Source organism: Amphiura filiformis, chromosome 13 (assembly GCF_039555335.1).
Source record: "Amphiura filiformis chromosome 13, Afil_fr2py, whole genome shotgun sequence".
Taxonomy (NCBI): domain Eukaryota; kingdom Metazoa; phylum Echinodermata; class Ophiuroidea; order Amphilepidida; family Amphiuridae; genus Amphiura; species Amphiura filiformis.
The window spans coordinates 21,745,897-21,769,142 of NC_092640.1; the positions used below are offsets into that span (position 1 = coordinate 21,745,897).

The 23,246-nt window shown below is 37.3% G+C and overlaps 1 protein-coding gene across 1 annotated transcript in view; it reads right to left on the bottom strand.

Moving 5' to 3' along the window:
* LOC140168112 (membrane metallo-endopeptidase-like 1) overlaps positions 1 to 23,246 on the bottom strand; it is a 58,984-nt gene that overhangs the window by 21,896 nt on the left and 13,842 nt on the right. Inside the window, exons 8-17 of the mRNA XM_072191416.1 lie at positions 21,830 to 21,895; positions 21,598 to 21,714; positions 20,794 to 20,865; positions 19,580 to 19,713; positions 14,303 to 14,522; positions 8,955 to 9,056; positions 8,346 to 8,423; positions 6,947 to 7,065; positions 6,255 to 6,274; positions 5,484 to 5,529 (exon numbers count right to left, since the gene is read on the bottom strand). Coding sequence (XP_072047517.1) covers positions 5,484 to 5,529; positions 6,255 to 6,274; positions 6,947 to 7,065; positions 8,346 to 8,423; positions 8,955 to 9,056; positions 14,303 to 14,522; positions 19,580 to 19,713; positions 20,794 to 20,865; positions 21,598 to 21,714; positions 21,830 to 21,895 — 974 coding nt within the window. The remainder of the gene's footprint in view (positions 1 to 5,483; positions 5,530 to 6,254; positions 6,275 to 6,946; positions 7,066 to 8,345; positions 8,424 to 8,954; positions 9,057 to 14,302; positions 14,523 to 19,579; positions 19,714 to 20,793; positions 20,866 to 21,597; positions 21,715 to 21,829; positions 21,896 to 23,246) is intronic.

A 23,246-nucleotide genomic window follows, 5' to 3' on the forward strand; every position in this document is an offset into this window, starting at 1 on the left:
GTATAATTCCTAATATTCTTGAAAACATATATCCTACTCGTTCTTATACAATGTGTAAATTGATTCATACTCATTTGATAAATAAAATACAGAAACTGACCTAAACTTCATTTTCAAAAATAAACTAGCATAAATTGACTAAGATCATATTGATCGCGCTATAAAAATAAAAACAAATATTTTCTGGTTGAGCTAGCATTTTCCTGACACCCTGTGGTCTACATTACACGAAAAAAGCGTTAATGGGAATATTCCATTTGTTTTAGGTTGATTAGTATTGCGATAGTGAAAGCATTCTAGTGGTATTCGTAGGTAACATTGGTTTTGATATCACATTTACTATCACACGTCCTGGATTTATTTTTCAAGATTAGTAATGGCACTTTTGGTTCCTATAAGGCCAATATGTCATCAATCAATGGGCAAAAGGAAAAATTGTGGAGACATTTTTATTTCGGACTTTTATTTTTGGCCCGTGGACACTTTTGGTTGGATTCGACCATATCATGCTCATATTTTTGGGGGCGCCAAAAGCTTCTAATTTCACTCTTGCTAGATTTAGGCCTACTTCGCTATTGTTTTGCTAAAATTATGCCCAGCTTAGAAATAAAAGCACAATTTGCTTGGATTTTATTTTATTATTGTTTTCTGATATGCACGGGATAAAATCTTGTGCGTATATTCTTTGTTTAAAATACAAAATTAATGGACTTATAAAAACACCAAATAAATCGTGACCTTTGTACCGGGCTTAACCAGTTTACCGCCTCTTAGAACCCAATAGAAGGTGACCAACACTATGGACCGCAATAGCCTAATCTCAATGGCATAGTCCAATAACCTCAAATAAACAATCACAGTGCAAAATTTGACCTAACTTGCAGAGTAGGCCTATGAGTTTTTGTACCCAAAGTTTCAAAGTCATTCAATAAATGTACAAATGTATGTTGTATAGTTGTCCTTGGTACAGTGTATGAATAGGCATCTTATCAAGATCAAGATAGGGATAGTGACATAACAATTAACATGCTTATCTTACCAAGGTCTTATCTATCTGCATGGTGTAATTGAAAATTATGGTATATTATTGTTTTAAGGATGAAACAACTGGCCAAGTTCTTTTGCATGGAAATTAGAACAAATTACTATACAAGCTGTATCAAAAAGTTTGGTACCCAGCAGTTTTGATAGTTATTGAAAAGCCTGGTTCTTCCAATTGCAATATCGGGTCCCCCTTAAAATGATAAAATGATCAGACCATAAATCTTTTGTGACTGTTTATGGCATTAATCAACAAATTATGCGGATCCTAGATGTGTCGAGGATGTTACGTTTATGAACAAAACGTTACGTTTGTATTTTCAACATTGTTAATCATTGCTGTGTGTATGTTAACAAATGAAAGTTCTGTAATTTTTTTAAAATTCTTCAATGCTAAGTATTCTTTTGGATATCATCAAATTGTAAATCTCTAGTCAGATTTTTAGTGTGTTAACAACTATGTATCAAAAACGTTACGTTCATGTACAAAACATTAACGTTCTTATCTTGTAAACATTGTATACCCATAGCTACTTTTATGAAGAATGAATGTTCTGTAATTGTTTTTTTAATCCTTCATCTCTATTAGATTTTCAGTGTATTAGCAAGTAGAAGCAATATCATCACTACAATATGCCCCCAAAACAGAACTCCCCACCCCACATAATCGCAAATTGACATGACAGCTTCATTCCAATTCAATTTATTTCATCCAAAACGGTCCTGTGATACACCTTCCCCAATCAAACACATTTGCATTTGATCATCTTCTACTCTTCCCTGAGTAGATCATTATAATATCAAATCTAAACACCATGCCATGGAATTCACCATATCACGTCCAAACTCACATTGGGCGCCCCATTCCCTTTTTAAAGGAATTTTTATTATTCAAAAAGACTGATTTCAATACAATTTTAGCCTGTTTAGGGGTAATAAGGTGTATCGGTGGAGGGGTGGGGGGTCATGGTCATTGTATGGTGCAAATAAACTGAAACTGAATGAGAACAACAATGCAATTCAAATCATAGATGTTTAAGAAGTGTGACCTCAGACCAGCCAGCCAGCTAGCCAAGTTCATGAATTAGTGCCATGCCATTCACCGGTCAACTTTCATATTGCAACATCATCCCTATGTCAAAAAATAACTTCATAGGCTACAGACAGCTGTACGAATAATTGTCATGGGGAATGAGGTTAATATTCCACCCATTTCCTGGGTAAAGTCAAACACTACTGAATATAGTTTTATGAATTTTGTCATGGGGAGTGAGGTTAGTTTTTTAGTAGCCTGCAGATCCATTAGATACTCTGCATTATCCTGTAAAATAATTTTAATGAGGACGAAGCAAATGCATTTGGCTACTTCGTTTCAAAGTAGCCAATTTGGGTTCAAAGGACAAGGTCTTGACTGAATGTAATATCACCCAGGCTGAAGCCTGGGCGAAAAAAAAAGAGACCAATATGCCCGGTCCCCGCACTCCGTGCATCCGCGGGTATTCATGCATGCTTGTCGGTGAACTTTAAAAACACCCCCTTTGCATCTCATTTCGCGAAGTTTTTAGGGAAAATCACCCTTTTTTAGCGATTTCGCGAAATATTTGCCCTTCGAAATACCCCTATTTTCGCTAAAACACGAACGATATTTCTAATATTCCCTTTTCTGGCAAAAACGCGTAGGCTGCTCGATGAAAATACCCTTTTTTTCAATTTCGCGAACACGTGGTTTGAAAAAACACCCCTTTTTTGTGTGTTTCGCGAATCGCGTTTCTTCATCTGAAAACAACCCTTATTTCGCGAAATTTTCGACGAGCATGAATACCCGCGGATGCACGGAGTGCGGGGACCGGGCCAATATGTCGACGTATATTAATCGGATGGAGAGATCTGGGAGAGACCACTCTTGCTAGATTTAGGCCTACTTCGCTATTGTTTTGCTAAAATTATGCCCAGCTTAGAAATAAAAGCACAATTTGCTTGGATTTTATTTTATTATTGTTTTCTGATATGCACGGGATAAAATCTTGTGCGTATATTCTTTGTTTAAAATACAAAATTAATGGACTTATAAAAACACCAAATAAATCGTGACCTTTGTACCGGGCTTAACCAGTTTACCGCCTCTTAGAACCCAATAGAAGGTGACCAACACTATGGACCGCAATAGCCTAATCTCAATGGCATAGTCCAATAACCTCAAATAAACAATCACAGTGCAAAATTTGACCTAACTTGCAGAGTAGGCCTATGAGTTTTTGTACCCAAAGTTTCAAAGTCATTCAATAAATGTACAAATGTATGTTGTATAGTTGTCCTTGGTACAGTGTATGAATAGGCATCTTATCAAGATCAAGATAGGGATAGTGACATAACAATTAACATGCTTATCTTACCAAGGTCTTATCTATCTGCATGGTGTAATTGAAAATTATGGTATATTATTGTTTTAAGGATGAAACAACTGGCCAAGTTCTTTTGCATGGAAATTAGAACAAATTACTATACAAGCTGTATCAAAAGTTTGGTACCCAGCAGTTTTGATAGTTATTGAAAAGCCTGGTTCTTCCAATTGCAATATCGGGTCCCCCTTAAAATGATAAAATGATCAGACCATAAATCTTTTGTGACTGTTTATGGCATTAATCAACAAATTATGCGGATCCTAGATGTGTCGAGGATGTTACGTTTATGAACAAAACGTTACGTTTGTATTTTCAACATTGTTAATCATTGCTGTGTGTATGTTAACAAATGAAAGTTCTGTAATTTTTTTAAAATTCTTCAATGCTAAGTATTCTTTTGGATATCATCAAATTGTAAATCTCTAGTCAGATTTTTAGTGTGTTAACAACTATGTATCAAAAACGTTACGTTCATGTACAAAACATTAACGTTCTTATCTTGTAAACATTGTATACCCATAGCTACTTTTATGAAGAATGAATGTTCTGTAATTGTTTTTTTTAATCCTTCATCTCTATTAGATTTTCAGTGTATTAGCAAGTAGAAGCAATATCATCACTACAATATGCCCCCAAAACAGAACTCCCCACCCCACATAATCGCAAATTGACATGACAGCTTCATTCCAATTCAATTTATTTCATCCAAAACGGTCCTGTGATACACCTTCCCCAATCAAACACATTTGCATTTGATCATCTTCTACTCTTCCCTGAGTAGATCATTATAATATCAAATCTAAACACCATGCCATGGAATTCACCATATCACGTCCAAACTCACATTGGGCGCCCCATTCCCTTTTTAAAGGAATTTTTATTATTCAAAAAGACTGATTTCAATACAATTTTAGCCTGTTTAGGGGGTAATAAGGTGTATCGGTGGAGGGGTGGGGGTCATGGTCATTGTATGGTGCAAATAAACTGAAACTGAATGAGAACAACAATGCAATTCAAATCATAGATGTTTAAGAAGTGTGACCTCAGACCAGCCAGCCAGCTAGCCAAGTTCATGAATTAGTGCCATGCCATTCACCGGTCAACTTTCATATTGCAACATCATCCCTATGTCAAAAAATAACTTCATAGGCTACAGAACAGCTGTACGAATAATTGTCATGGGGAATGAGGTTAATATTCCACCCATTTCCTGGGTAAAGTCAAACACTACTGAATATAGTTTTATGAATTTTGTCATGGGGAGTGAGGTTAGTTTTTTAGTAGCCTGCAGATCCATTAGATACTCTGCATTATCCTGTAAAATAATTTTAATGAGGACGAAGCAAATGCATTTGGCTACTTCGTTTCAAAGTAGCCAATTTGGGTTCAAAGGACAAGGTCTTGACTGAATGTAATATCACCCAGGCTGAAGCCTGGGCAAAAAAAAAAGAGACCAATATGCCCGGTCCCCGCACTCCGTGCATCCGCGGGTATTCATGCATGCTTGTCGGTGAACTTTAAAAACACCCCCTTTTGCATCTCATTTCGCGAAGTTTTTAGGGGAAAATCACCCTTTTTTTAGCGATTTCGCGAAATATTTGCCCTTCGAAATACCCCTATTTTCGCTAAAACACGAACGATATTTCTAATATTCCCTTTTCTGGCAAAAACGCGTAGGCTGCTCGATGAAAATACCCTTTTTTTCAATTTCGCGAACACGTGGTTTGAAAAACACCCTTTTTGTGTGTTTCGCGAATCGCGTTTCTTCATCTGAAAACAACCCTTATTTCGCGAAATTTTCGACGAGCATGAATACCCGCGGATGCACGGAGTGCGGGGACCGGGCCAATATGTCGACGTATATTAATCGGATGGAGAGATCTGGGAGAGACCACTACGCAAGAAACAGAGGTGCAAGCGGCGGACACAACTGCATGATGGAGGCAGAGGGCAAGGGGACACGCAATCCTGAGCATGATCCTCCTGACCTCCTGTGATCCCTGTATCAGCGAAGTTTACTTATATCTTAAGCATAATTACCAAGGGTAGTCCTTACTGAAGACTGGTGGCTGGGTAATCCCAATATCTGCAGTAATGAGGTGGAAGGAAGGATGATATTTAAAAATAATATGACGACTTATGCGAAATAAATCAAAGTAATGATAAACCTTTTGCAGGATATGATATCATATTATTAAGAACATTTACTTTGACCCTGACGCGCAAAGTGGTTTGTGGCTATCGGAAAGGAAAGAAGGAACGAACAAACAAAGAAGTTGTGGTTTTTCCTACGGGTTTCGACCCATGACCCAAGAAGAAGAACAAAAATACGAAGAAAAAAATCAAGCGCAAGAACCAAGCAAACACAAAACGTTTTAAAGAAAACGTTGAAATGTCGGGTTATATAAAGGGTATAAAACGTATTAATAGCATTCAAAAACATTTTTTTAAACTTGATGCAAAACATTCTAAACAGAATGTTATTTATGTGTTGAAAAAAATATTTTGCAAAGTGTTTGCCCAAAATAATTGCAATAACGTTTTAAAAACATTTTCATCACCTTTATATAACCCAACATTTAGATGTTATTAAAACGTTTTGAATAAACGTTATATTAAAGAACATTTTGTGTTTGCTGGGAAGAAGAAGAAAGAAGAAGACAGAAGAGGAAAAGAAAGACAAAGATAAAGAAAGAAGAAGAATAACATCAAAAACAACAAAGAAAGAAACAACAACAACAACAATATAACAATAGTATCAATTATATTGGTTTGAAAAGTTTTTTTTCATCTTAAATTATTTGTTCTTACCTGGCGTGGCTCCCATCAGCCTGTGTAAGAAAATGAAGAGAAAGGAGAAAGAAATTGCCTCAAATTATATTAATTTTCTCACATATAGGTAAAAGCAGAAGTAGTCAACAAAAGCTTTTATTAAAAAAAATGTTTCCAGTGAGCCGGGGGCATTTCGTTTTTGGGAGCAATTTTACCACATTTCGTTTTTTTTGTTCTATTTAAGATATCCTGAAATAATACATTTTCAGGCAAAAAATGATGACACGTTTTTGTTTTAAAGATTTCGTTCTCATACATTTTGTGTACAAACAACATGAAATCACTAAATATCATGTGAAATCAATCTACGAGTATATTATTCTTAAGACTATCCAAATTTTGAGAAAAAAATTGACGGCGTCGCTCGCTGTGGTGCAACTCGCCTGCAAATCACATCACAGCAAAGTATCAAGTTCAAAAATATCAAAGATGTACACTATAGCTAATAACTACAGTAATACATTAAATCAGGCAAAATGATTTCCTCGTTATTTATGAGGAGTAAATTAAAAGCATGCATGGAAAACATGGAAAAGGAGGAAGAAAGAGATAAAATAATTCATGCGTCATATGATTTTAAAAACAGACCAATAATTATTCGGCATTCTGGACAAATTTCAATGAATTATAAAATAGGCCTATTTTATAGTTGTTATAACAAATCACCATACCTTTCTATGTCTTCTTCAGTGTTGTCAACACGTAATAATGCAACATTTTGTTGTATTCGGAAGGCAAGCACGGCCAGAAAATTCTGGAATATATCGGACCCTTCAGCTGGATATTCGAGCTATAAATAAGTGTATAATGGAACTATAAGAAGATATCTTTTAGAATGAGAACTAGGCTTTTACCCACGGTTTTGCCGCTCCCCTCAGAACAAAACATAACCGAAAAAATTTGAAAAACAGACTCTAAATTTTAGGACTCTCCCCTATCACAAAATCCTGCGGAAATGACGAGAGTGTGGATGCGACAATTCCATAATAGTTGAACTTGAAGTTGGTAGCCTTTGTAGACGAATCCAACGAGCCAAATCATGGTCAGGATTTGGTCGGCCATATTTGGGTACCCACATGCACCAAACAGGTGTTGTGAGTAGGCCTACCCAATTGGGTGGATTTCATCCTGACTTCCGTAGCTGGCTTCCAGGTTACAGGAAGGAGACTGGTAGGAACCTGCGAAACTCTAACCACCTGTCTTTACCCAAGGTGCGCACTCAAAGATATACGCGCGTAGTCCCATCCCATACATGGTTCAGCTGTGGAACAAGGATGCTTCAGGAGCAGGTCAATAATTTCTTGCTAGCTTGTTTGCAGTTATTTTTAGTTTGTATGTGATTTCGTTTTGGATTTCATGCTGATGTAAGATATATTTTGTGTTTTGTTGTTGCCAATTTCTTTGTAGCATGTATGTAATTCAGCCTTTTGGCTGCCATATGCATTGTTATAATAAACCTTGAATAATAATAATAAACCCGCTTAAAATTCGATGTTAGATTCTTTTGTGTTGTAAGCTGTCATCATTCTTTTGTCTACGTGTTACACGGGCGATAGAATGCAGTTTATAATACCCTTCAAGGCCGCATCATACCACATTTTAGGTGGGATAGTTGGTTACCCGTCGCGGCTAATGGCTGCCATTGAGGAGCAGGAATACGTGAAATTGGATTCGTCTATTTCGCTATATTCTGTCGGTCCGTGCCACGTCACTTCCGGTTGATGATGCGACTCACGGTCGAGTGAAAACAAGTCCCTGATTCGATTTTTGTTGATGATTTCTGTCATTGGTGTTATGTAAATTTCGATTGCAAATAGTCAGTGGAATCAAACAACCGTTTCTAAGTCTTCTGAGTGGAAGAAGCTTAACTTGATTTACCGTTTATATACTGACAAACTTAAAATTAAATTCCATGGTCGAGTGTCGTTCTTTCCAAAATTGAATGTCACTCCAACAACAGCCTCCTTCACAGCCGGTTTCTGTTGTTCATAACAAACCGTGAGCCAAAATGCAGTTTGGGCCCGAGACTAGAGATAGCCCGGATGTTGGACCGAGTCAATAGTAACTTACATTCTCGTGCTCTTTATCGAGGGCGTCGTTTTCTCGAACGTAATCCGGTACCCCAACACTAATAATTGCTTCTTTCACCTGATGGAAAAATAATCGATACAAAATCAATCAATCAATCAATCAATCAATCAATCAATTAATCAATCAATCAATCAATCAATCAATCAATCAATCATTCATTCATTCATCATTCACTCATATTAATTCAATAATTAAATAAATAAAAAAAAATAAATAAAAAAAAAAAAAAAAAAAAAAATAAATAAATAAATAACAAAAATAAATACGGCATAAACAAACAAATAAATAAATGTTTATATCGGCAACATAACGTGTTGTTGATATTACTTGATAAACACTTCAACGCGTTGTAGTGTCAGTTAATCAATATCTTTAATCCCGTTATTGTTTTGATAATGAAGCTCTGTCGTACTTTGTCCGATTTTAACTGAATCTTGCCACAATAATCACCAATCACGCCCAACACATGCCACGTCAAAGGTCATTTGGTGGTCACAAGGGTTAAAATGTAATTTTTAACACCATCCGTATGGACGCGTTGAAGTGTTTAAAAAGTGTTAACGTTTGTTTTTAGAGTGTTATACATACTGCAGCTTTTGTCGCTTCCTTCGCTGCAACAACCATAAACGAACTGCTTTTGCCAATCAAATCTGTAAGCGTTGTTCTTATATTTTCTGCAATTCCGTCAATCTGTTGATAAAAAGAAAGGGTTTGTTCTTAAAAATAAAATGACATTATTCGCTACACACTACTTCAATTGTTATCCTATTTTAACAACGTTATAACTCATTTTAACAACGTTATAACTCATTTTAACGACGTTATAACTCACGAAACTCATTGGCCTTCAACATGTTCAAGAAGATGTTTTTGAAGTTAATTATATGCACAACAAGCATACTCTGACCTAGCACTTGTTCAGTGCCTGTATGGGACCATGACAGCGCCTCTCTGGCATTACAAAATCCCCCAGTCCTATAAGCGTTAAGCGCCTCGTTGGGGGATGTCATGGTCCGATACAGGTACTGAACAAGTGCTCAGAATCAGAACTACTGTCTGTTCAATTAGCTTAGATTCTTGAATTTTTAAGATATTTGAAAAAATAAATAATTGTGGCCAAAGTCATCAAAGAAAAGTGTTAGCACAGCCTTAGACCTAACGTGGTTTATACTTTTCAAATTCCAAAGTTCAATTTAAAACCCCATTTCTTTTCAATTTTGCCTCATTTTAGGCAGTTACTTGGGTCCACCATAAGGGTTCGCGACCTTTTTACAAATCGAGTGGGACGGTCCATTCTCAACTTAGGGCATATACCCTATCCAATTTGGCAAAACAATCTGTCCACCAATCTGTCTGCATCGTTCCGGTTATTGGATAGGTTCTATAGGTGATGATGGTCCACCGGTTTTTGTTACACGAAACCCGGGCACGAAACTATAATTATGGCGCGATTACGTTTTATGCATAGGCCTAACATTATTCTGGGCATTATGTTTTCCTAAACAATGACATTAAAATTATGGATTTCGTTCTTATTTCAACTGGTTTACAATGTAACTTGAGTTTTGTTTAATACCATCATTCCTTCCCAAGAATAGGCCTATCAGCTTTCGCTTGACATTTTCAGATACAGTGACTTTACAAGAATTGTTTTCTGTAACCTGATTGTTTTAAATAATATTTTCTGATGCAAAAATTCTTTTGTTTCCAAATGTCCTTCTCATACAAAAAAACCCGGAATAACAAACTGAAAATAAATGTGTAATTTTATAGTAGGCCTATAGGCCTATACCTTCTCAGACCAATTCGTAAAATAAATAAATAAGTAAGTAAGTAAGTAAGTAAGTAAGTAAGTAAGTAAGTAAGTAAGTAAGTAAGTAAGTAAGTAAGTAAGTAAGAAAGTAAGTAAGTAAGTAAGTAAAGTAAATAAATAAATAAATAAATAAATAAATAAATAAATAAATAAATAAATAAATAAATAAATAAAAATAAATAAAGTAAGTAAGTAAGTAAGTAAGTAAGTAAGTAAGTAAGTAAGTAAGTAAGTAAGTAAGTAAGTAAGTAAGTAAGTAAGTAAGTAAGTAAGTAAGTAAGTAAGTAAGTAAGTAAGTAAGTAAGTAAGTAAGTAAATAAATAAATAAATAAATAAATAAATAAATAAATAAATAAATAAATAAATAAATAAATAAATAAATAAATAAATACACAAGGAATGTATTTATATATATAAGCTGGGCATATTTTTAGAACAGCTTAGTTCATAAATGTTTCAACAGTAGGGTTTCAACACAAATTATGCATACTGGCAAATATATAGCTATTTTGATGGACAATACTTCCTGATACGGATGGTCGAATAAATACTATCTCAGCGCATTATGACATTCGTCCCCATTGCTCTAAATGGATTGATTCAAAAAAGTTTATGGTACCCGACGTTCTACGGCTTTTTATAAAAATATCGCGGGAAAAGACCACTCTTGAAAAGGAATGAGGTTCTAAACTGAACTTTAGAATTTGAAAAGTATAAATCATGTTAGGTCTAAGGCTGTGCTAACACTTTTCTTTGATGACTTTGACCACAATTTTCTATTTTTTCAAATATCTTAAAAATTCAAGAATCTAAGCTAATTGAACAGACAGTAGTTCTAGTTCCAGGGGCGTAGCCAGCTTTCTTGGTCAGGGGGGGGGGGGGCAAAATAAAATTTTTGCGGCACAGACGAAAAACATTGCAGTTGCATCATACAATACATAGAGACTGTATTTCTTCGAGTTTCCCGAAAAGGGCCTTATTGGGATGATGTGCGCGCGTAGCGCGAAAAAAATGGTATTTTACACTATTTTCGCCCATTATCCGGCTAAAAAAGGGCTTTATTGTTACAATGTGCGCGCGTAGCGCGGAAAAATTTTGTATTTTACACTATTTTGGCCCTGAATTTTGCTAGAAAAAAGGCTCCTTGCCCTTTTTCGTTTCCTTTGCCCTCCTGATTTTCTCTTTCATTTTTTGTCAGAGGGGCACTTTTTCTTTCATTTTTTTGTCAGGGGGGGCACTCTGCCCCCCTGCCCCCCGCTGGCTACGCTGCTGTCTAGTTCCTCGAGGGTGGGGGGTATTTTCGTTAATAATTTACTGCTCGCTATAGATTTTCGCGTTCACTTTCGACTTCTATAGAGGCTTTCATGACAGAGTGGTTTTGATAGACAATCCTCTATAATCCTCTATTATGTGCTTTTGAACCGATTTTGTAAACTCTCTACTGTGGATATGTTTGACGTCTTGTGGTTCGGAAGTCATGTAACTAAAGCGGTTGGTCCCGTGTACATCAGGAAAAGAGTCAAACCCTGTGCATGTTAAGCTATTCGAAAAGTGGAGGGGTACCATCTTCGGTTCTGATAATTATCTGCAATGATCATCAATGCTAGGTTCCAGGATCGTGCATAGGTAAACTGTGCACGTAAAGCCCGTGCGTCAAAATGGAGGTACAGCACGTTTATAGGAATAATTATAAGAAGAGGTTTGCATCAGCTTATCGACGGCCTGTGGCACTTGGCAAAAGCGGGAGAGAACAAAGTCATTCATCAGATATAACTCATCCTCGGATCCCCCATATGGATCATAATTATAACTAGAAGGCTATATATTTGTACACAAATACGGCTATACCCGCATGTTATCGGTGTACCCAAACTTACAGTCCTTATTTGCTGAGGACTTAAAATAAACAAATTGTAAAAACTCGCCCAATTGTTCAGAAAATGTGTAAAAAGTGAAAGCCCAAGTCACAAGCTTTAATTGAATGTAGGTTGCACTGTCGTAGCACGTACAATAAAGAAATTGTAAAAAGTCCCCTCGCAGGGGAGTCGTCTCTCTAGGGGAAAACTGTTCCGGAAGGAGTATGTAATTTAAATGGAACAGCTATTTCAGAGGGAGTATGTAAATTAAACGGAACAGCCTATTCTGGGGCCATTTCAGAGGGAGTATGTAAATTAAATGGAACAGCCAATGGGTATGTAATTTAACTGGAACAGCCTTAACGCTTCACGCTGGTATTTCCAATTACCATCATATAATATTATAATACGGATCTGTCTTACGTGTTTGGGGTGGGTGGGTGTATGTTAGTAACAATATAATTCTCAGGTGCTATCTGTGTACAAATTCTGAGCCCGGAAGCTGCTTTATTTGATGAGAAACGGCCGGCCATTTGTTTTAACATTTGGGGCCCTGGGGCCCATAATATTTGACTTCTGAGGCCCATGTACATATGTTAAAGTATAATTCTCTAGTGTTATCAGTGAGACTCAAGCTGGGCGCTGTAGCTGCTTTATTTACTGAGTAATGGCCGGCCCTATGTTTTAGCGTTTGGGGCCCTGGGGCCCATATTATGTAATATGTGGGGCTCATATGTACATATAACAATGTAATTCTCAGGTGCAATCTGTGTACAAACTCTGAGCCCTAAAGCTGCTTTAATTGACGAGAAATGGCCGGCCCTTTGTTTTAACATGTGGGGCCCTGGGGCCCATAATTTTTGACTTATGAGGCTCATGTATATATGTTTAAGTATAATTCTCTAGTTCTATCAGTAGACTCAAGCTGGGCATTGTAGCTGCTTTATTTACCGAGTAACGGCCAGCCCTATTTTTTAGCGTTTGGGGCCCTGGGGCCCATGTTGTGTGACACATGGGGCTCATATATACATATAACAATATAATGCTTAAGACCTATTAGTGTACCAAATCTGAACCCTGTAGCTACTTTATTTGCTGAGAAACGGCCGGCCCTTTGTTTTAACATTTGGGCCTCTGGGGCCCCTAGCCTTGAACATCTAGGGCCAAAATGGGCAAAAGGCACATCTACAATTTAGGGCTTATACATGTGCCACATATGAGCCCTAGTGCCATTATAGCTTTAGAGCTAGCCTTGTCAATCTGTTGCCCCTTATTTTTAACATTTGGGGCCCTGGGGCCCATAATATATAACATATGGGGCTCAAGTATACTTGTTTTTATAGAGTACCCCTGGGGCTATCAGTGTACCAACTCACGGCCCTGAGGCTGCTTCATCTGATGAGAAACGGCATGGTTTGTGTTTTTACATTTGGGCCCCTGGGGCCCGTGACCTTGACCTCTGGGGCCGAGATGGGCAAAAGGCACATCTGCGGGGTAGGGCCCATAAGTGTACCACATATGGGCCCTGGGGCCTTTGTAGTTTTAGCGCTAGCCTTGTCAGAATGATGTGTTTGATGGAGGAGAAGGAGGAGAAGAAGATGAAACCCAAGGATAAGAAGATACCCTGCATTGCATGCGGGTATAACTGCATTGCATGCGGGTATAATACCCCTGGCTCTAATACAAATTGGTTTGGAACTACCACTTTGATCTAAAATAACGTGAACATGTCCTCGGGGGGGGGGGGGGCACTCAACTTTGGAAGTGACGGTATGTGCCTGTCAATAGGCCCCGCTTTTGAAGTCGACTATACCCGATGACCCCCTTTTTTTAAAAGCCATACCCGATGACCCCCTTTTTTCTTAGTTGCGGCTACCCAATTACCCCCTTTTTTTGGTTGCGGCTACCCAATGACCCCCTTTTTTCTAGAATAGTATCATCAAAATGCAACAAAAAAATGCCGAAACTGTCAAAATTTGCTCCATTTTTTCAAAATTATGCCGAAATTGTCAAAATTTTGCTCCATTTTTCCAAAATTTTCTACCCGATGACCCTTTTTAAAATCTTATACTCGATGACCCCCTTTTTTCAAAATATTGTACCCAATGACCCCCCTTTTTTATTTTGTTTGTACCCAATGACCCCCTTTTTTTAAAATAACGCTTTGTACCCGATAGGCCCCTACTTCGCGACTCCGGTAGGCACATACCCGTCACTTCCAAAGTTGAGTGCCCCCCCCCCCGGGAACATGTCTTCAGAATAATTACCAGTGTTTGGGACTCCGTTGGAAGGTTAGCATCAGCATATAGACGGGCTGTGGCACTTGGCAGAAGAGTATGGACCACATCTACGCAATCTTGATAATACTCTCTGTCTGGTGTTCCTTCAACAATTGCCATAAACTCATAGTGAGCATTGCGAAGTTCGTCATTGAGGTACGGCGTAGCGTCTTTATCACACAACCACAGCATCCAATCTGCAATCAACCTGAAACAACATAGATCATCGACAAACCATGTAAACCATGTAGGCTAAATCATAGACAGGTATAGGGATATACTATACTGCGAAAGCAATGTCTTAAAGACGATAAGACTGCAAAAATTACCAAATAAAGTAATCGATAGATGGAGCATTTCTGCGTATTTTGATACCTCAATCGGCACGATACGGCTTTATTTCCCCAAATTATAGCAATTTGAATGAAAAAGAGAGAGAGAAAAAAAAAGCGCAGTGATTTATAGTGCACTACGCACAGGCACAACGCCTAGACGTTGATCCACAAGCCTCAGCACACTTTACAGGTTGTCGCTGACCACTATGGCCCCACATCATTCCATAAACCATTAAACAACAATTCAGGGACTTTGCTGCTTCAAGAGCGCACACCCTAGACATTCCACAAATAACCATCGCAACCAGGATCAGCTCCCCGAGTTTCGTACGGGTTACAACGAGACAAATTATCAGTGAGTTCCTTGTCCAAGGGAATTTCAAGCTAACTCAATTTTTCCACGAGAGCATACTTGGCACCACCAGGGTTCGAACTCGCAACCTCTCGCACCAAAGTCGAACGCCTTATCGATTGAGCTAACTTGACTGCAAAGCTTTTCAAAAGTGACACAAAAAAGGTACATTGACTTTTCCTCTGAAGCACGCAGTTATTGAGCACAGTGGCGTGACCGTTCATCTGCCAGGCTGCACTGAGCCCGTAACAAAAGGCACCAGACATCGCATTGAAGGAGAAAATATCCAAATGTATCACTTTTAAAAACTCTATACCTTTTGTCATTCAAATGCGTATAAGTTAAGGGGAAGTCGCAGCGAATGAAGTATCAAAATACGCAGCACAAAATTCTCCATGATCGACTACTTTATTTTGTAAAAAATTATTTTAGTTTTAGTATCTTTCAGATAGCTTTTGTTTCAAGTATATACGGGTATTTTTTTGTGCACAACATAGTTAACTAGATTACCATTATGGCTGAAGTAGACCACACAATGGCAGGGGCGTAGCCAGCTTTTTGGTCAAGGGGAGGGGACAAAATAAAATTACGGGGGCACAGACGAAAACGATATTACTGTTGCATCATACAATACATAAAGACTGTATGTCTTCAAGCTTCAAAAAAGGCTTTACTTGGACGATTGTGCGCGCGTAGCGCACAAAAATTGGGTATTTTACACTATTGTCGCTCATTTATCAGGATGGAAATGGGTTTATTTTTACAATGTGCGCGATTTTGTAATTTACACTATATATTTTGGCCCATGATCGGGCTGAATTTTAGTAGAAAAGGGTTCCTTGCCCCTTTTCTTTTCCTTTACCCTCCTGATTTTCTCTTTCATTTTTTGTCAGAGAGGCACTTTTTTCTCTCATTTTTGTCAGGGGGCACTCTGCTCCCCGATGGATACGCTACTGCACAATGGTCTGTAACGTAGTAGTGCACCAAATTACCGTCAGAAAAACTGATCCCTTAAATATTAAACAATTTGTCATACTTTAAGACGAGTGAGATAGCAGGAGCTATAGGCCTATTTGTCCAGTTTTAGCCATTGAGCTAAAAACTGCAGTTAAGGTGGTACTACACCCCTTGATAAATTTCTGACTATTTTTGCATTTTTCTCAAAAACTGATAAAACACTGGTGACAAAAGTTACTTCGCTGGAATTTCAGTGACTCAAGACGACTTAATTATTGATTTATTGATCAAATATTGGTTTCCCTCATTTTTGACTGTAACTCCACAACTGTTGTCTGTGCTGAAATAAAGTTTTCAGTGGAGTGTTTGTAGTCCTCTATAATATACTTATCTTACTTGTCACCAATGCGCTATAATTTTGGAGGAAAATGCAAAAATAGGCACACAATTGCCCAGGGGTGTAGTACCACCTTAATGTTAATACATTGATCTTATAGTAAATTGTGATGTGCCCTCAGTAATTTAATTTGATGATTTATCTTTGTTTACAAAGTTACATGAGTGATGACATTTTGGGGGAATTCCCCTCTCAAATTGAGCAAAACAAGTTGAATCATATCTAATTTGGAATATTTGGAAACCCCCTGAGGTTGTAAAGTGAAAAATGATGTAATGGAATTCCCCTAAGGAAGTGATGTAATGAGAAAGGTTAATGTTATTAAGGCTTGGGAATTCCCAAGATCACATTTGGCTATTAATACTTGGGATTTCCCATTGCTTGATATATAAGAAAATGTAAACACAATTATTGTCACAGTTGATAGTGTTGATCTGGGCTAGCTAGCTAATATGCTTACAGTCCAATTCCTTCAAAGAAAGGAAATTGTAAACCAGAAATATTTATGTAGTCAAAGTACTGCTATTTGCCAGTGTTGTCGGAGAAGATCTAGAATGCGTCAAGGAACGTACTTCTTCCAAGAAAGGAATATATATTCTTCTGTCGACTTGCTGAAGTCTGGTGTTTTGATACAACACAGCTGTCAAAATAAGTGGGGACAACTGCATCGCAGTCCTGCTTCCTGAAGATATTGTGTGAAAGGTGGAAATAGCACCAATTTTGGAGAAAGCAGCGCAAGGAGTTAATTGTGGAGAAAGCAACGCAATGAGTTAATTTTGGAGAAAGAAGCGCAAGGAGATTTGTGTGAGGATTTCATACGCAAGGATATTTATAAACTCAAGTGTACACTGGACTTCGCTGATTTTCGCAGGACAAGTGAATAAGGATATATTACATCAGTCGTCCAGAACATTGCAAGAACTTTATGATCACCAAGAAGAAGAATGCTGGCTAAGTACTAAATAGATAAAGAGTGATTATATTTGATTATTGTGTATGTGCATTTGTTGTCATATATTATACCAATCGTAACGTGCTTTCAGTTAAATACTTAGATTTTGTTAGCTTAATCAAACAGTGTAGGCCTATTTGTGTTGTGCATTCGTGTGAGTTCGGGTAAAAGGTGATTTTGGCCTCGAGTCAAGTACGACTCGTAACAAAATGAATAACATGAAATCCTCACACAAATCTCCTTGCGCTGCTTTCTCCAAAATTCTTCTGTTATTTATATTGACATCCGTCATCAGTTATCGTCTAATTGCAAAAAGCAATTCTTATTACGTCATGTTTAAAATTTTATGGAAAACATGATCTGAATCACACCGACAAATTGAATGTCAAGTTCATCACGCAAGTGTCAAGTTCAATGTCAAGATCAGCGTCAAGTACAGTACAGCGAATGGGTTCATGTCGACAGCGGTGGATCTACTGGCCAGGGATTCAGCGATTCAAGATTATGAACTCTAGGGTTAATTTTAAGGGGTAGTTTAAGGTGTAGAGTAAGATCTTCGCACTTTCTGAAACACATGGAACTACATTGTAAATGCCCAATTTGGGGATTGTGCAAGGTCTTGGTCGATGTCTTTCAGAATTGTGTTAGTTTGTCATCCCCTATTTCCCTTTTTCCTTGTCTGCTGTACGAGCTTCAGAGTTTTAAAAGATGTTGTTTAAAAAAAATAATTTTCTTCCCATCCAATCGTGTTTTGGAGTTAAATGTTTCAGATGAAAAGATGCAGTTAATTATTAGTCATGCAGTTACTTGATGAAATGTTATGTCTGATGTTAAAGTTTGTGTTAAAAAGATATAATTATTTTTAAATCATATGTTGATCAATTCAAATTGCTATTTTAAAAAGTTATAATATTAAATTAGAATTGTCAGGCGCCAATTCAAGAAAGGCAGGGCGTGTGTTATGGCGCTATTTGCTTTCCATAGTTTCTAATTTAAATATATCGCTCCGCGGCTCCCTCTCCTCAATTACCCTCGTCTATTATTCTGGGTAGTTGACAGCCAGCCGCAGTAGAGGAAGGACCTGAGCATATTCAATCATCTATATTATGTTGTGATCACTTTGTTGATGAGGAATTAAAGTTTATTTCTGAAGTTATATTTTGCTCTCCGTATGTTTCTGTTTGAGTCTTTCCCCGTCTCACTGGAAGATCCATTGGCCATGTATCTGGTTTAATTTATATTAACCAAATAACTGGCGAGTGGATTTCCACATCAGTTCTGAGTCATATCAAATTATACAACTGTTAAATAAAAGTTAACATACCAAAATACATTATTCAAAGTAAAATAAAACACAAATGGCCTACGGTATTCGCAAGTAGGCCTACATGCTCAAACATTAAGAACAAAAATCACAATAGTTCAATAGTTTGGCAGATATAGAGGTATTGAGCATCAAATGGTTCTAATAAACCCAGCAAACATACTTATTTACAGAAAAGGTTAGAATATCGGGTTATATAAATAGTATAAAAACGTTTTAATAACAATCATCATAAAAACAATAATTTTCATTTTTTGAAATTCACGATACAATACAAATTTTATGACAAATTACCGTATTAAAATATGATATTTTTCACAGTTTTAGAGCGCCCGTAAGAGGATATCTAGGGACCCTAATCTTGGATACAGCTTTTATTTTTAAGATGTTTATTAACCAATATTATTTGATTTCAGAAACGCTAAAGCAAAATAACTAAATCAAAATTGAGAACATGTGTTAAACGGTCTGAAAATTAGGGCAATTATGATAAACGGTTCAAATAAGAGCATTTTTAAACGGTAATTTTGACCGAAATGTAGCAAAATTGGTATAGATATATCTCTTGACACTATGCACATATCAATTTTTGAAAACGTGATGCAAAACATTCTACAGAATGTTATTTAACTGTTGTCAAAATATTTTGCAAAAATGTTTCCCCCAAAACCAAAAAAGTTTTAGATAACATTTTAAAAATGTATTCATGATCTTTATATAACCCGACATTTAAATGTTATTAACACGTTTTGAATAAACGTTTTAAGAACATGTTTGTGTTTCCTGGGTATCTATAATGAAATACAGAGATAAAAAGACTAGTTCGCGTCTGAAATTCTGATGACTGATCAGAAAATGACGTACTGCGCAGGTCAGCAACCAATCACGGCGCACCTTTGCCCTGACGTCAGACGCGATAGTCTTTTTCTTCTCTGTCTTTCATTATACCTTGCTGGTTCTTCACTAAGAATTCTAAATACTTCTGTGAGGTAATCTCCATCAACGTTGACAACTTTGAAATCATCGGTAATAGTAGCTACTGATTCAGGAATTAATGTGGTGAGAAACACCGTCCAGTCAATCTTAAAATAAAGAAAACATTAAGATTAAATTACATGGTTTTTGAACGTCTATGGTAAGCTAAATGTCTAATAATTTGGAAAATGAGGATTTTCGATTGAAAAAATAGGTTTCTCGCCGAGAATCCAGGTTTTTCGATCAAAAAAATTAGTTTCTTGTCGAGAAACCTGTTGTTGTTTTTTTCTATCGAAAAACCTGGTTTTCGAATTATTGGGCAACTAGCTTGCCATACACATCTCTCTAAATAATCGCGCACTGCATTTATTTGGAGGCAGATACCCACCAAACACAAAACCTTTGACAGGAACAGTTTAAATGTCGGGTTATTTTATTTATTTATTTATTTATTTATTTATTTATTTGGAAAACGCTTTTATATGAAAGGTACAAAACGTTTTGATAACATTCAAAAAATTCTTGCTGCAAACATTCCAACATAATATAATTTAAGTGTTGGCAAAATAATTTGCAAAATATTTACCAAAAATATTTACTATACATTTTGACAACACTTTTGATTTTTTTTAATAGAAAACCTTTCAAAAGTTTTCTTTACTTTATGTAACCTGACATTTCAATGTTATTAAAACGTTTTAAAACGTTTTAACCAAAACCAAAACACATTTATAACATGTTCATAACGTTTAATAAACATTTTGTGTTTGCAAGGTATTTCAATCAGTCGGCTCCAAATTAAAAAGCTGTATTTACTATATAGTAAATTGTAATCTACAAAATCAGACACTGTGTTTTTACCATATATAGACGAATCCAACGAGCCAAGTCATGGTCAGGATTTGGTCGGCCATTTTTGGGTCCCTGCGCAGCACCCGACTAGTGTTGTGACTGCCCAATTGGGTGGATTAAAGCCACTTAAAAATCGATGTTAGATTCTATTGTGTTGTAAACTGTCATCATTCTTTTGTCTACGTGTAACATGCAGTTTAAAATCCCCTCCAAGGCCGCATCATTTCACATTTTAGGTGAGATGGAGCCGACGGGGACCCAGCTATATAGCTGCCATTGAGGTGTAGGAATGCGTGAAATTGGATTCGTCTATAGGCCTACTTATGACCACTTACATCAGGATACATGGCTTGCATTTCACGAACAGTCATTACGTTGTCAGGTGTTGGCTGGTTATCGAGGTAGGCCTGTAGCAGAGACAAGGCAAATATACATTCAGTTTATTCGATTCAATTAATCATGTTAAAACATCGCCATGTCTTTCCTTCATTCACTGGGAAAATAATTGTGTTTTTGTGTAATTCCTTTTATACTCGCATGTCCATGTCCTATACAACCTTGTCAAGCGGTTTGATGCCCAGTTTGATGTCCCTTTTCTTATTTTTTTTAGTATTAACATTAAGGTGAATGAGACTACAAAAGCCATATTTTTCTATATTTTAAATAAAAACTGCAGTTATGGAGAACTTGACATGTTTTGCATGAAGTGTGCACGTGTCATGATGTGTACTGGACATGTCTTTGGACATGTCATGCCCTTAGATGGTGAAATTGAATGGGCGTGTTTACTAGACTGTAGTCACTGCCAGGCCACACTATACACTGTCCCCAAGTAGTGTCCCCAACTTAGGGACCGTTCACAAACACTTGTAAGGGGGGGGGGGGCTGATGCAAAAAAAAATCATCGCGAAAAATTTTCAGGCCCCCCCTTTACAGAGAGATCAAAAATTTCAGGGGCCCCTTTTTGACATGAAAATTATGGGTCAACCCCATAGAAAAGCATATAAACTCAATTTTTCCAGGAAAATTTGTGGTCATTTTTTTCAGGCCCCCCCCCCCTTAGGAGGGCCAAACATTTTTCAGGCCCCCCCTTTTTGCATCAGGCCCCCCCTTACAAGTGTTTGCGAACGGTCCCTTACCAGAGCAAGTTTCTTCTCCAAGTTCACCACGGCTTCCATTTCTGGCCTCGCGATGGCTGGATTAGCTCCAAGAATGAGAGCCACATTGGTCATGTAGTCTACTAGGGCATCCCGCTCCTACGTTAGAAATAGGTACATAATATTTTAACATGAGCCATTGTTTTTGGTCTTGGTATACTATCAAGCAAACAAACAAACGTACAAACCAATAAACAAAGAACCTCATAGTTACCTTTTGGTAGTTGTTGCCAACTAGATATTCTATGTTGGGCATTGCTGTAAATGTCCCAGCAGATATCTGAAACAAACAAACAAACATTAATTAAACACATTAATAAAGTCCTCCTTCTGTTTGAAAAATTCTGCTACGTTAAGGGCTGGGGTAGCGACGTTGACTCAGTATATATTATGGGACCTGAGAGCACATCAGACACATCAAATTGCATTCTTTATATGAAAAATGTCCTTCTGATATCAAATAATTTTGATTTTTTTGAAATTGGCGATATAATACAAATTTTATGACAGATTTTTGGCTATTTCTCCATTTACGATCCTGCCCAAAAGTGTCTCCTTTTGACATGACACGTCACAAATGTCTTGAATAATTTATAGTAAGTGTTGCCTTTTGGCGACAGAATAAGTTAATGGTTCAAATGCGCGCGAAAATATTGCGATATTGAAGCTAAACTGGCGAAATATGGTGCAAAAGTGCTGCAATAAATTCGCGCGAAGCGCACAGAGATTGGCACTTTTATGGCTTAAAATATGAGGTTAATTTGGTCAGAAACCCACATACAGGCGTCAACATTGATGGGGAAAGATTGTGTGGACCATCCCTTAGCAAAATATTGGGGGGATTTACCCCCCCCCCCCATCCTTCGGGATCTACGCTTATGCTGATGAAGGGCGGGGTGTGGATAACTGATGGGATGCGCACATCGATTTGGCAAAATCATTAGTTCTTTGTCTGCATCACCTGAACGCGCCTGGTCAACATCATTGTAGGCCCAATATACCGGCCCAACCGTTCCAGGGGCTATATTACGAACTTATTGTAGTTTTTAGGGCAACGGCCCTGGTCATGTCTTCCATGGGGTGTATGGATCGGAACTGGAATAGCCAATTAAGTAAGAACTAGGCCTACTCTATAGTTCTTTGGCAGAGTTTAGTGTAATTTAAATTTCGCATCTTCTCAATAGTGTCTTGCAATTAGACATGTCTTCAACAATAGAAAACACGGGAAATCACGTGTCTTGTGATCTTGTCTGATAATAGCCCCACCATCTAACACATGTCCTCTGAATCTGGTTTTGAGACGCTTGATCAAAAATAAGACACAAAGTCGCATCTTTGCGCATCTTTACGCAAGACCACTCAAAATTTAAGACACAAAGTCAAGAGACGTCTAAAAGTAAAATGTATGACGCGTTTTAGAAACCGGTTTCGATTGCTGGAAGACATGTTTCAACTGACGTGTCTAGCCTATAGCTTGTTTCTTCAGCCAAGCCACATTTTTCTATAATTGTTTAATGCTCTGCATGCTAGCCATAGGCTTCAACATAAAAAGTCCAAATTTTGAGATATTTTCTCAAAATATCAAGAGCTATCTAAAGAACCACTGAACCAATAATAGGCTTGTTTGTACT